The 13,232-nt window shown below is 36.9% G+C and overlaps 1 protein-coding gene across 1 annotated transcript in view; it reads right to left on the bottom strand.

Moving 5' to 3' along the window:
- Window positions 1-13,216, bottom strand: part of LOC5574288 (condensin complex subunit 3) — a 31,359-nt gene extending 18,143 nt beyond the window's left edge. The window contains exon 1 of the mRNA XM_001661280.2: window positions 12,917-13,216. Coding sequence (XP_001661330.2) covers window positions 12,917-13,075 — 159 coding nt within the window. The 5' untranslated portion in view covers window positions 13,076-13,216. The remainder of the gene's footprint in view (window positions 1-12,916) is intronic.
- Window positions 13,217-13,232: the final 16 nt, after the last annotated feature.

Here is a 13,232-nt window from a genome sequence, read left to right as displayed (position 1 = left end):
GATTCGATTTTGAATGTTGTACCTTAAAGACGCCATTCACTGCTCATTGAATTTAAAAAAAAATATGAACACATTTTCGCAATAAAAGTAATTAAAACGTATTAAATAAACTGTATTAGTGTAAAATTGATAGAATTTTGTATTATAGAATTTTTAAGAAAAAAAAATCAGGCTGTTTACGGTGGAAAGCATATGTTTATCAGATTTATTATAGCAGATCGGCTTTTACGTCATGGTTAAAAATGGCATACAACCAAGCATACAACAAAAGAAGACTAGCGATTTTCATCAAGTATGCCTTGATTGTCGTTGGCAAGCTGAAGTTTTCTTGCAATTAGAAATAACTTTGTGTCATATTTTGTGTGTACAAACAGCGAAAAAATCATGTGATTTTACGTCTTTTGGATGCACATAAAAGAAGCGAGCCAAATGACGTGACTTTGTGTCACATTTTAAATTCGATGGTGTCTGATTCGGGAAATGCTTATCATAGTGGCATCGTTTTCATGTCCTTCGACATGTGAAATTACATTTTTCGTTCAATACCGTGAGGGCTCCTAACTCTGCGCAGCTCCTAACTCTGCGCACTATTACCAAAATCCACCAAAATCTGGTAAAATACTTAATTTTTGTTTAAAATTTGTTTTTTGATATATTGCTACAATAGTAATAAAAAAGCACGCGAAGAATTTTCTTGGCAAATTTACGTTTATTACTTTAATAAAAAATAAAATAGCTTTAAAAATATTGAAAAACGTCCAAATTGACTGCCCGTTAGCAAAAATGCTAAGGGAGTACCTCATCACTTAAGTCATTTGAAGCAAATTAAAGAGAATATAATTCAGATTTTTAGTATGTAGGCACTAGTTTGTTTATCGAGCAATCATCACTGGTAAAATGCAACTTATTTTCTCTTCATTTTCTTATTCTTCTTAAGTGCGCATAGTAAGGAACCATTTTTCAACTATGTTCCTTACTATGCGCAGCAGTTATAAAACGTTATTTTCAACATACAATCAACCCTCCAGAGGTCGATATTGAAGGGAACCATCGACTTGTCGATACCATCGAGATATGGAATAGAAATGCTTTGGGAAATTATTTGAAGGGACCATCATAGTAAGGGAAGATTAAAAAATGACGTCCATCATTCACAAACTGAAGGATCGTGATTTTCACAGTACCTAATGCATGCATTGTCACATTTTTCTATCCTCTTCATCCTCTCAACGATGGACGTAGCTTTTCAATGATCCCTAACCATGCCATCAAATAATTTTGATTTTTTGTATAGTTTCATGAATCAATATCGAGTAATTGAGCATTGAGGTTTTAATCGTCTTTGCTATATTGAAACGCCAATAAAATACCTACATACTGTTATTGATCTGCAATAGGAATCGCTCAATAATTACGTCACGCTAGGGCGGCGATACTTCTCGATTGAGTGATGAACAATACATTAAGAATGAATATACCCTTTCGCTTAAACTACTCTTCGCATTTAGTAGAAATGTTCGGGTTTCACATATAACAAACCAGAACCTGCTTCTTATTTATTTTCTTCAAACTCGAATCTGGGAAAATTATTTAATGCCAAACCCGGACCCGAACTGAACCGAAGAAAATTTGGTTTTCATAATTTCTAGTGAAAATACATAAACAGTCAAAGCTAATTGTCCTTTACACGCCAAGGGTGAACGCAAAAAAGACTTAGTTTGTACCCTTTTTGTAGGTTCGTTTAGATTTTAGAAAACTAAGTTTATTACATGTTTTGGAAATCATATGATGATTTCGATTATTTTGAGAGTTGGATTGAATTATAGATAAAATTCACTTCACCTAGTAAACTTCTATGTTAGAGACATTCCACGCTCCACTGGGGACGTAAAGCCGCATAAAGCAAGAAAATGAAGATTAATTCAGAGTTTAAATGCTAGTAATGCTTTTAGTAAAATATTTCAACTGTTATAAACAATTTATCGAGTGCGCAGAGTTAGGAACCTAAATGCGCAGAATAAGGAGCATTGCAAAAATGAGTGCGCAGAGTTAGGAACACGGACACCCGCGAGAAAAAATAAAAATTTGCGATAAAAATCATTACTAAGTGATGCTTTTATATTTTTTCCTTATACATAAGATCAATAAGTATTTTCTCCCAAAATTTCAGAGTATTGCGTTCTGTTTTCAATTAATTACAGCTGTTTGAAATTTGAAAAGCCTTAAGTGCGCAGAGTATGGGGCCTTCACGGTACATCTTTAAGAACACATGTTTACGTCTGGGAGGGAGAAACCAATACAAAATGTCTGTACGTCATAGTGAGCCGGGATTCCGCTGTCACGAACTGTCACTACACGGGAAAAAAATCTGTAGTAAAAATAACTATTTTAGCTGACTACGCCCATTCTTAAAACTACCATGGAAATTCAGACCAATTTACTATGTTTACGGTACACCCCACCGCATTACCGGTACATTTGACAGAAATAATTTACAACAATATGATTCCAACTACAGACATGGTAAAATCAAGCGCATTTCTGGTCTGCTGAAAATTGCCGGTGTGAGCGCTTAAGTTAACCCCCTAAAATGGTAGTTTTTACCGCACAATTTTTTTGCGTGTAGGATTCCAGATCTCAAACATTGGACTAACATGGAAAAAGCGCGTAACTGATTAAAACACATTTTCGCATTTCATCAAAAGCGACAAAAATCGAATGAAAATCAATTCATGCACACAATGCAAGTAATGTCACGTGAGCACCTTTCAATCTGATTGAATATAAAGCATTGAAAAACGTATCGTTTTACTTTTTCCAATGAAAATGAATATTTAGTGCATAGAAAACTGTGGCCCTTTTTCCATGTTTGTCAGGAAAGATCGAAAGTACACAACAAAAGAAAACTAACGATTTTCCCCAAGCCTGCCTAGATTGTTGTTGGCAAGCTGGAGTTATCTTGCAGTTCAAACAAACGTTGTTCTATATTTCCTGTGTAGTATCTGTGCCTCCCTCCCAGGTTTACGTCATTCCATCACTTACATCATGTGTCATTCAATCATAATATGAATTACGTCCGCAGTGTCCGCAGTAATTTACATAATTTTTAAGAGTGAGTATCTGTGCCTCTCTCCCAATGTCCAACCATTACTCGCTAGACGCACATTTGCATAGAATTAAACTCGCGCTGAGCAATATTTGTAATAGGTGTGGTTCCGGTTATGATGACATCGATCACGTAGTTTGGCGGTGCCCGGATATGGACGTCTCCAGAGCTCAACTTTTGGATACCCTTGCAGTCCGAGGTAGAGAACCCTATGTTTCAGTTAGAGATGTGTTGGGCTATCGCGATCTCGTATACCGTGCGGGATCGAAATTCGTACACCTAAAAAATGAATCTAATTCCGTCCACTTCATACAAAACGCGTACTATTTATATGACGTGTACGGATTTCGGTCCCTCGTATATGTTGTCTATTTACGATTTTCTTCGCTTGTGTTGTATACAAGTTTAATGCTCTTGCGTTCTCTTCCCAATATGCCATGATACGACAACAGAGCAAGCATGACATACCTCCCGGATAAGCTGCAGAGAACCCTGTTATCCAATCCCACCCTAGCCCATCCTAAAATATGTGTGTCCACTAACCTCGAGTTGCCACAAGTACCCTGGCTCCACCTCATACTAAACTTGGTGCTTAAAAAGCTTTTTAATTGTAAACAAATACAAAAATTAATTTCGGCTCAGTAAAGTGTTAAACGCGATTGAGCCTCAAATAAATCAATTGGTAAAAAAATAGTTTATAAATAAGATTTTAGCGACGAACCGTTCATAGTTTTTTCATAGATTTTTTAACTAATCATATTTACGTCTCTCCGCTGAACGATTAAATGTGGAGTCATACTAGAGGCGCGTCCACGTTCGAAGCCATGGGTAGGACAAACGTTGGCAAATATTTTGTGTACAGTGAAGCCAAGAAAAATTTTAACCTTATGGATTCCTAAACTTGAAATTGAAAGTTACTATATTTAAGGGCCTCAAATGTATCTCAAGAATTCAGTCTGGATTTTCCCAAGAAGTACCAAAAAAATAGAATTTCTTCAAAGATTATTTCGGAAATCATAAGAATTTTGTAATTTGTAATTGTAATTGCTCAATCCACACCCTGGCAGACAATTATCCGCCCATCTAGACACGGGCTGGGTGAGGACCTACCAAGCCTCCCCCGTTAACATGTCCTATACCGTTTAGTACACCGGGATCTTCCACAAGCAGGCGCCGGAATTAAAGCGGTCCCACAAGCTTCAGATACATTAAATAGATATAGTCCCTCTGGCACTAAACCGAATAGCGGCCTTCATATCATCACTAGCACTGCCTATCCCGCACGCCAAACAAAATGCCGGAAGTAGCGTGCCGTGTAGAACATCCGATGTTCTACACAGCACATCACCTCCGACACCATGCTCAACGTACAGCAAAGACATCGCTAATAAAAAGCGGAATGCGTCATTCGATTCAGTGCCAGAGGGACTATAAATGTAACGAAGAGGAAATGAAAAGATAGTAGAGATGGTTTGGTTGTTGGATTGCTGAAACGAGAAGAAATAAAGTCATTACGTTAAAACGTGGTTTTTATAGTTGAATAAATGTATCGATAGTTTCTCATCTGTTTCTTTTCCGTGTCGTAGTTGCGTCGATTCTATCCACCTCGAGTTTTGTCGTCTCCTCTCGAGCAATGAGGACCGCGATGAAATGAAAATATAAAAATATGACCATTAGTGTTTATCTATTCTCATTTGCTTTTAACCCTCTAATACCCAAATTTTTATTTTCGATTTAAGTATTATTTTTCGTTATCTAAAATCGTTCTAAACACGTTTTGGGCATTTATTTATTTTTATTCGCAAATTTTTAAATTTTGGTTTTTGATTTTTATAATTTTTATTTTTGAACATCCCTAGCTTTTTTTTATTTTTTCTTGAAGCCTTTTCTAGTTGTTGATTTTTGGCAATAATAAAAATTTAAATTGTTACGGTATTTTTAAAAATATTAAATTTTGAATTTTTTTTTCGGAGCGTATTTTATTTTCCGTGTAACTAACGGAAAAATAGGTTTGAAATGATTTTAATACCACCAGGCTCTTCGTTTGTGATAGGTTAATCGTAGAAAAATATAAAAGGTACGATTTTTTATATTACACGTTAAATGAAGCCCAGGCATTTGTAGGTTATATAAGAATGCAATTTTTCAAACAATTTCTAAAAATACAAAAAAGTTTCAAAAGTCATAAAAAACTTTTCTTATATGCGTGTTATGAGTCAAGGTATAAGCCAAAAATAAAATCATTTTGATTTTCGAGCTACAAAAAAATACACAAAATTCCAAAGTGTACCCCGTCTAAAGGCGGGGTTGGGTATTAGAGGGTTAAATACCTAAGTAACATGTGAACTCTGCCTATATCAGAAAATTCTAATGAATTATATTTTATTCTCCTGCACTTTCCCTAACACAAAGTATTCCTATTTAGTAAGACATTTACAAGTGCAAAAGCGCAAATAAAAGTGTGGGACCTCATCGAATCATGTTGATGCCCTCAGAGCACTCATTCTTCGATTTGCGAAAAATGAGTCCGCTGAAAACACCGACCCGACTCGACGCAATCGCGCACCTCTACCAACGCCTCCGCACATGTAAAAACTTCTGCGATAAACCTGTGGTGTGAAAGAAATGCGCAATATTATTTTAATTTTAATCCTAACTGCATGACCCGTAGGCTCTATGCGTATGATTGTTCATTATTTTAGCTAAATATACCAGTTATTCCTGTACATCAGAAGAAAAGAAAAACGATTAAGAATATCTTGCAGCGTAAAGTTTAAGTGATCAAATATTAATCCTTTCTTCGAACCTAACTTCATTATACATTGGGTTATGCTATGCTTCGCGTGTGATACGCTTAGATTTATCAATATAATGCATTAGCATCCAAACAAATACCCTAGAAAATTTTCTTATTGTCCGACAAACATTTCCAAACAATTACGAACTGCAAAAATTCAACGGTAACTTTACTCAACAAAGCTTTCATTCGATCACCCTTAAAATACACAGTCATCAGTAGACCATGCACTATAATATCCTCCTAATATAACGCAGAGCTAAAAATCCTCTCTTGCGTTACCCAATCTGAACAAGAAAACATTTTCAAATACTTCCCATAATTTGTGCACGGCAAAACAGATTCCACTTTCTACGTAATGTAACCTAGTATGAACAGCTGCCCAACTCTCCAGACCTGCGCCCTCCAAGATCCAAGGTGCTGCTGCCTTACTTTCAAAACTTCTTTCCTCAAAGTCTGTCTATCAATTCCGAACTCTATTGCATACTACCATACCAATCAGACCCTATTCCTGACAAGACACAGAGTTATAACCCCAATGTGATGGATTTACCCAGTAAATCCACAACCTTGTCCTAACCCCTCTTACGTTTCGCTATCCTCGAAAGTCACCCATATTGATGCTTGGCAAAAAATATCAGTATTCAATCCACAAATCCCAAATTACACCACATTACGTTGGTCCGTTTGGCGTCGCCGGTGGATACCTGTTCTGACATTCGTTTCTTTTAAACTCCATTTCAACCATGTCCCTCCACTTTATCAATACGAATGTTGACGAATCACGATAATCTGAAGATCGTGACCAGAACGGAGGTAGGATAAATCACTAGGGACCAACTACCACCAAGATTATTTCGGAAATCATAAAAATTCCTCCAAAAATTAAAATTCCCTAAGATATCCTGCAAGTTTGCTGGTTAAAACATCTTCCAAAATTCAATCTATAACTTCTCCTGAACTGCCTCCAGGAATTTCTAGGGATTTCCTTTAAAATTGTCTTTCAGGATTTATATAAGATTTCAACTAGAAATTTATCTGAAGATACCTTCAGCAATTGCTCCAGAGATTCCTTCTAAGATTTCTGTAGAAATTCCTGCACTAATTCTATGAGATTTCCTAAAGTAAGTCTTGAAAGTTTTTTTTTTGCGATTTTTTCCAGAAGAAAGGACAAGACATTTTTTCTGAAAAACAAATACGTGAGGTATTTTTGAAAAAATAAAAACCTAAAGTAACCTTTGATAAAACCTATGTATGTTTTAAACTCCTGAACTTTCGAGGAATTTTTGGAAGATTTCAGAGATAATTTGCTGAGATAACCGAACATGAAAATCGATCATATTTCTGGATAACATTTCGCAGTATTTAGTAAAAGAACTTCTCGAAAAACATTGGACAGAATCTCGAAAGAATTTTGTTCATGAACGATTGGAGGAATTATTGGGAAAATTGCTGTAGTATTAATTGGTGTAAAAACTTAAACAGACTTTTGAAGATTTTATGGGAATGTTTTGAGAAACTAGTAAACTCACGGTACAACCACATACAAACCGACTTGATACGGACGAAATTTCCATGGACTACACATTTAACGATCATTTCAAATTCGCTATGTTTTCAACCTCACCACACTACCGCCATCTGCAGGTCTTGTTGCACAAAACAGTATTTCGTGCAACATGCTAACCAGATTATGATGGTGTGAACTGGGGATGAATTAGTGTTACGTCTATTTGGCTGTGGTAAAACCATTATGCACTCTGAAAACATTATTACTGAGACTTTTATGAAGAAAACTTCAGCATCGAAGCTGCATTTTTTTTAAATAAATTATGTGTGGGGTTTTTGTGAACTATACCATAAATGGAATTGAAAAAATTGCTTACGAATTATCGCCCGTCAAATTTGTCTAACATTCTTCATTACCATCCATCCAATGGTATGAAGAAAAAGTTTAGACTTAAACTTGATAAGATATACTTGTATAAAAACACTTCCGTCTTTCAAACATTTTTTTTTGTTTCTTTATAGAAATTTTCGTAGAAGCCTAGATTGTACTTCGGCCACCTTTAAATCACCACTGAAATGGCTGAAAAACTTACAGAACTATATTTTTATCATAAAGATTGAACATTTCCATCATTTTTCGGTGACGATAAATAATGTGAAAGTTCCGGCAGTTGATACCCTCAGAAGAAGTTGGTACCAACGCTACTATACGACAATTGGGTTGCCTCGAGATACCTCCCGGATGAGCTACAGTGAACCTCGACACCTATTCCCCTTCCTGCTCATCCTACACAAAACATATGTGACCATTAACCTTAGGTTGCCACGAGTTTCGTGATGCTACCATATTTCGCGCAGGCTCCTAATTTCGCTCACTGTCATTTTATACATAGTTATTAATAGAGCTTAGTGACATTTGAACACACGAATACTAGCATATGCTAGTCATACACAGTTTGTTTTTGTATACCTCAAAGAAACATGCACACGCTTTCCATACTCATCAAAATGCATATGGAAATATTACCCAATTTGAAAAATTTACACCCAGTTTCTGTGTGGTTTTCGAGACTGAGTGCGTATTGTTTTCCTCTAAGGTTCACAACTACATCTACACTAGGGCACCCATACCATTGGGCGTGATAACCACTATACATAGAGCTTGAGCTTGAGCTTGATTGGCCGCCCGTGGATGCTACTCCAGTATAGCCAGATCAGCTGCACTTACACAAGGAACCAACCGAATGACTGCTTGGGACTAACAGACACCCTCAGTGTATAAGTGCTGGTGATCTTCTATTTTTAGGCTATAATGGCGCCTGCCACGTCAGAATGCAGACCAATGTGGGGAAGGGGGAAGAAATGATGTTGCACTTATACTAGCCCACTGTAGACCGTGGAGTCCGACTGCATCTACGCCAGTTCATGCGGAGTGTATGGATTGGGGAAAGGCATGGCAGAGAGGTTTGCTTTTGTGGTTAGCAGACTGCCTATGTATCAGGCGTAAGGAAAGGCATGGAAGAATGGAAGCGTTAGGGAAACGGTTTCTTGTCCGTCTCTGGTTCTAGCGTTTGCTATGAACGAATAGTTTGAGTGCGATAGATTTAGAATGGAAGACAGAAGCAAGTGAGAGATATACAACTACAAAGTACGAGGAAAGGGACGGGCCTGGGATTGAACCCATGACCTTCTGCTTATAAAGCAGAAACGGTAGCCATCAGACCACCAACGCCGTCTCATTTGGCGTGATAACCACTATACGTATTCGATTAACACTTCAATCGTCGCGCTGTTGTATTTTGTACAAAACTAGTGAAAAAAAACTCGCTTTTTTCACAACAGCAGCGTGATGGTTCAGACGGACCGCGCGACGACTGGAAGGTTAAGTACAGTCGAAGTTTGTAATAACGACATCGCAAGGAACCGTCGTAAAAGAGAAAAGTCGTTATAAAGAATAGATATAACATCAAAATATTTTTTCAAGGGACCGAAAAATGTCGCTATAGAGAGCTTTTGTCGCTATAAAAGTTGTCGTTATAACAAGCTTCTACTGTAATTGCATGTTATGTTATCTTGACTGAAGCAGAATTATTCAAAATACTAGCCAACAAAAATTTCTTTGGCCAAACATGTTCAAAACAACAGTGAGCGAAATTAGGAGCGCGCGCGAAATATGGGTACTTTACGGTACTAAGACTTCTAAGAAGTTATAAAATTGTATACAAAAAATGAATTTCGGCTTCGTAAAGCGTCAAACGCGATTGAGCCTTAAATAAATGAAATAGTAAAAAAGGAGTCCATTAATTTGAGAAAACCGAAACAACCACCTTTTAGTTGTAGCATGTACAAGCGATTAGGGAGATGCAATTGTAATTTAATGCGAAGTAGGCTGTCATTGAAATTTGTACGCGTCGTTGATGTTTGTTGCTAATGGATCATTGAAGGTAGTTTTTGCCAGTGATCACCGCATCAAAACAAAGGCGCCATTGTATATGGGATTTAACATTGTGACTGCATTACTGTCCTGTTAAACACAAAAGGCTACGGTGGCGGTATCTATGCTTTTCATAGCGGCCGTTTTGGTTATTTTAATGATCCATTCATCTCACGATTTTGAATCAAAGAAAATAAGTTGGATATGCACTGACACAGCTGAAAAAGTATCAGCATACTTTATGCATGTCAGCGCGTACAGTGACATCCCTCATTCATGCTAGGTGAACCACTTCCCCTAGCCTATTCCCTCAGAAATTGTCAGATTTCATTAAGGAAAATTTTTTCTCAATTCTCTCACCTTCAGAAAATAGTTCACAGATTGCTCAGAAGGTTCTTTCAGAAATATCTTCAGAAAATATTTTACAAATTTTCCAGAAAACTCCTCAACGAATAAAAGATGTCTTGAACGATCTACTAGGGTCGATGTACCAATAGCCGCATAGCTAAGAACAAATATTCGTATAAAATCGAAAAATAACGCTAGCGTCATTATTTTTACACCATCTGAAAGCTTTTTATCTTGGTTTTGTGTAAAAAATATGAAAACTACGAAAACTCATTTGTTTGTATTTATTATCGCTTGTGCCACTATAGGAATACATGTGCCTATAGTAGCACTATTTCTAATTTCTGTTCCTATAGTAGCACTAGCATCACGGCATTGGCAAAATACTAATCAAAACCGTATTTTTACAAAGCTTTAATATTTTTCCTTCGAAGTGTGGATCAAAAGCTTTCGTTTGATGTAAAAAAAGTTCTTAATTCATTATTTATTTCGTATAATAAAACATAGTTTCTCTCAGTAGTGCTACTATAGGAACAATAGGTTTACTATAGGCGCAAGGGAGCTCAAATTATAAGCAAAACTAATTATTTCGATCATTTTTTTTAACAAAATCAAGCTGTGTATCAATGGTACTTAGATAAATAGCTCCTGATCTTCATGTCAAAAAATATTTTGAAAAGATTTATAGCCAAACAGCCGTAAAAAGCCACTAGTGCGACTATAGGGGACTGTCCACTAAGGGAACACTGACCCTAGATAAATTGCTAAGATCTTTATTGCAAAAATAATAAACGAAACATCGGACGGAATCCCCCGGAAGATTTGTGGAGGAATGATCGGAGGAATAGCTCGAATAATTGCTATAGTGTTGACTAGTGTGAAACCTTGAATTAACCTTTAACAAATTCATGGATTTTACTTTTTGAAATATTAGGGTTGCTAAGAAGAGTTGTAGGAGTAATCCATAGATGAAAAGCTGATGCATCTGAGAGAATTCCATGAAAAAATTCTGATCAAATTTATATTTTGGAAATAGAGACTTGTATCAATAATGTGGTCCAGGCATTGAAGGCGTGAGCGATCGTAGTGAGCATGAGCTTTTCCCAATCATAGCGACCATGGTCTGTGAGCGAACTGTGCCACTCAGTCAAACTCCAGTTTGCGATTATGAGCGATCACTGTTGAAGTAAACAATGAGCTTGAACATATCACTTAGCAACAGTGATTTAACACCAAAGCGCATCAGTACCATGAAAGCAAACCAAATGTCACGGTAAAAATTATTGCAAGGAGCATCATTGTTCGACGTTTGCAAAAATCTATCTAGTTAAAATGGTATCAACAAGTTTACCTGGGCAGTGGTGTCCTCTAGAACCCTCAACAGCACCAGACGGGTGCGGCAAGCATATATTTCTCAGACTGCGTGTACAAAAAACGCACGGTCATCAATCGATATTACTCCGTGCCTTCAATGCAATTGCGCCCCATTTTCTACAGCACGACGCAAAGATATACGCATCACATAGGGAGCCGGATCCTATTCTTGGCACTTTGGATTTACTGCGGCAGGGAAGTTTTCGAAATCTTTTGGGTTCATGTTTGGCCACAAAATGCGTCGTACAGATGTGCTTTCTATTGCAGAATTTAAAATAATTCGGCCGAGAAATACCCCTTGCCAAAGCGAATCACGTGCCCAAGTAGGATTCAGTGTTGCCACATTTTTTCCGAATCTCATCTGTGTTTTCGGCCGAAAAAATCTTTTTTATCTCGGGTCAACTTCCAAAAATCTTGGTACAAATCTGTGCAAAAATCAAAAATTCCAAAATTTATTTTGTATGATAAAAAAGAACCTTTGCAATCGTATTAAAGCTGTATTTGGCAACAATTATTAATTTGAACTATTTCTACTGAAAAAAAATGCATAATTTTATCTAAAATTTTTGAAAAATTTAAGTTTTTGAGAAAAAAAACTAAAAAGAGTAATAGCATTTCTGCTTTATATCTTTCAAAGTGGTGTCCTAAACTTGTGTAATATACTCAAATCTAAAAATATTTTTTATCTGAAAAGTCTGTGATCTGTGATCACAGATATCTGTAGGCAAGACCAGGAAAAAAATCTGTGTAATTACAGATAAATCTGTGTATGTGGCATAACTGGTAGGATTGTGTTATCTACCACACTATGGTCTAGAAAACATTAATAAATGTATTTAAGCACTGTTAAACCATACAGCAACGAATACACTTTGATTCGGTCAAAAAACTGCCGTGATCAGTTGATTTATGTTGCTGATTTACGCTGATCACACAAGGTTCAATCAATGATCGTCAACGCTCAATGAGCTTGATAAATCACGGCCTACCCCTTAGCTGATCATCAAGTGCGCCTAAAATAGGCTGATTTTTGCTCATGAGCTGAGCATTTTCAATACCTGATGTGGTCAATTCTCTAAGAAGAGACCTGCTGGTTAATGTTCAACGTCGGAAATGAACTATTTGAAGAAGTTCCGTTGGAGTCACTGATGAGCAACGAATTTGTTAAGCAATTAGTATTGCTTATTCCGTGTAAACCTAGCTTTTTATGGAATTCAATCCAGAAACAAAATTAGGCCATAACGATTCCAGCACAGAAAACATTGTTCGACAGTTTTATCCGTAAGAGTTGAGTGTCGGCAACAAAAAATCAAAAATTTCGTAATAGTAATGCTTAGGTAATGCTCACCGTCGGATAGATGTTCTTCAGCTCTTTCATCAGCTTTGCGTGGCTCGTTTCGTTCTCCTGCGCGTTCAGAATGGTCTGTATGACGACGACGCTGAACTTGGCCTTTTCCGGCGAACTGGACGGGACCACCACTTTTATTTTACGCTTACGCGGTGCCATTCTGCTTCCGTGTGCTTAAACCACTTTTTGAATCAACTTTTCGGGCACTTTTTCACTATTTTTTAGAAAACTATTTACGAGTGACGCCGTTAGCGGTAAATTTTTGTTGGCATCATTCACGGCTTGTTTTGACAGTTAGTTGTTCTGTTGGCAGCGG

The sequence above is a fragment of the Aedes aegypti genome, chromosome 2 (genome assembly GCF_002204515.2).
Source record: "Aedes aegypti strain LVP_AGWG chromosome 2, AaegL5.0 Primary Assembly, whole genome shotgun sequence".
Lineage (NCBI taxonomy): Eukaryota > Metazoa > Arthropoda > Insecta > Diptera > Culicidae > Aedes > Aedes aegypti.
Note: the sequence above shows the minus strand (reverse complement) of the source record. Positions and strands in the feature narration are given on the sequence as shown.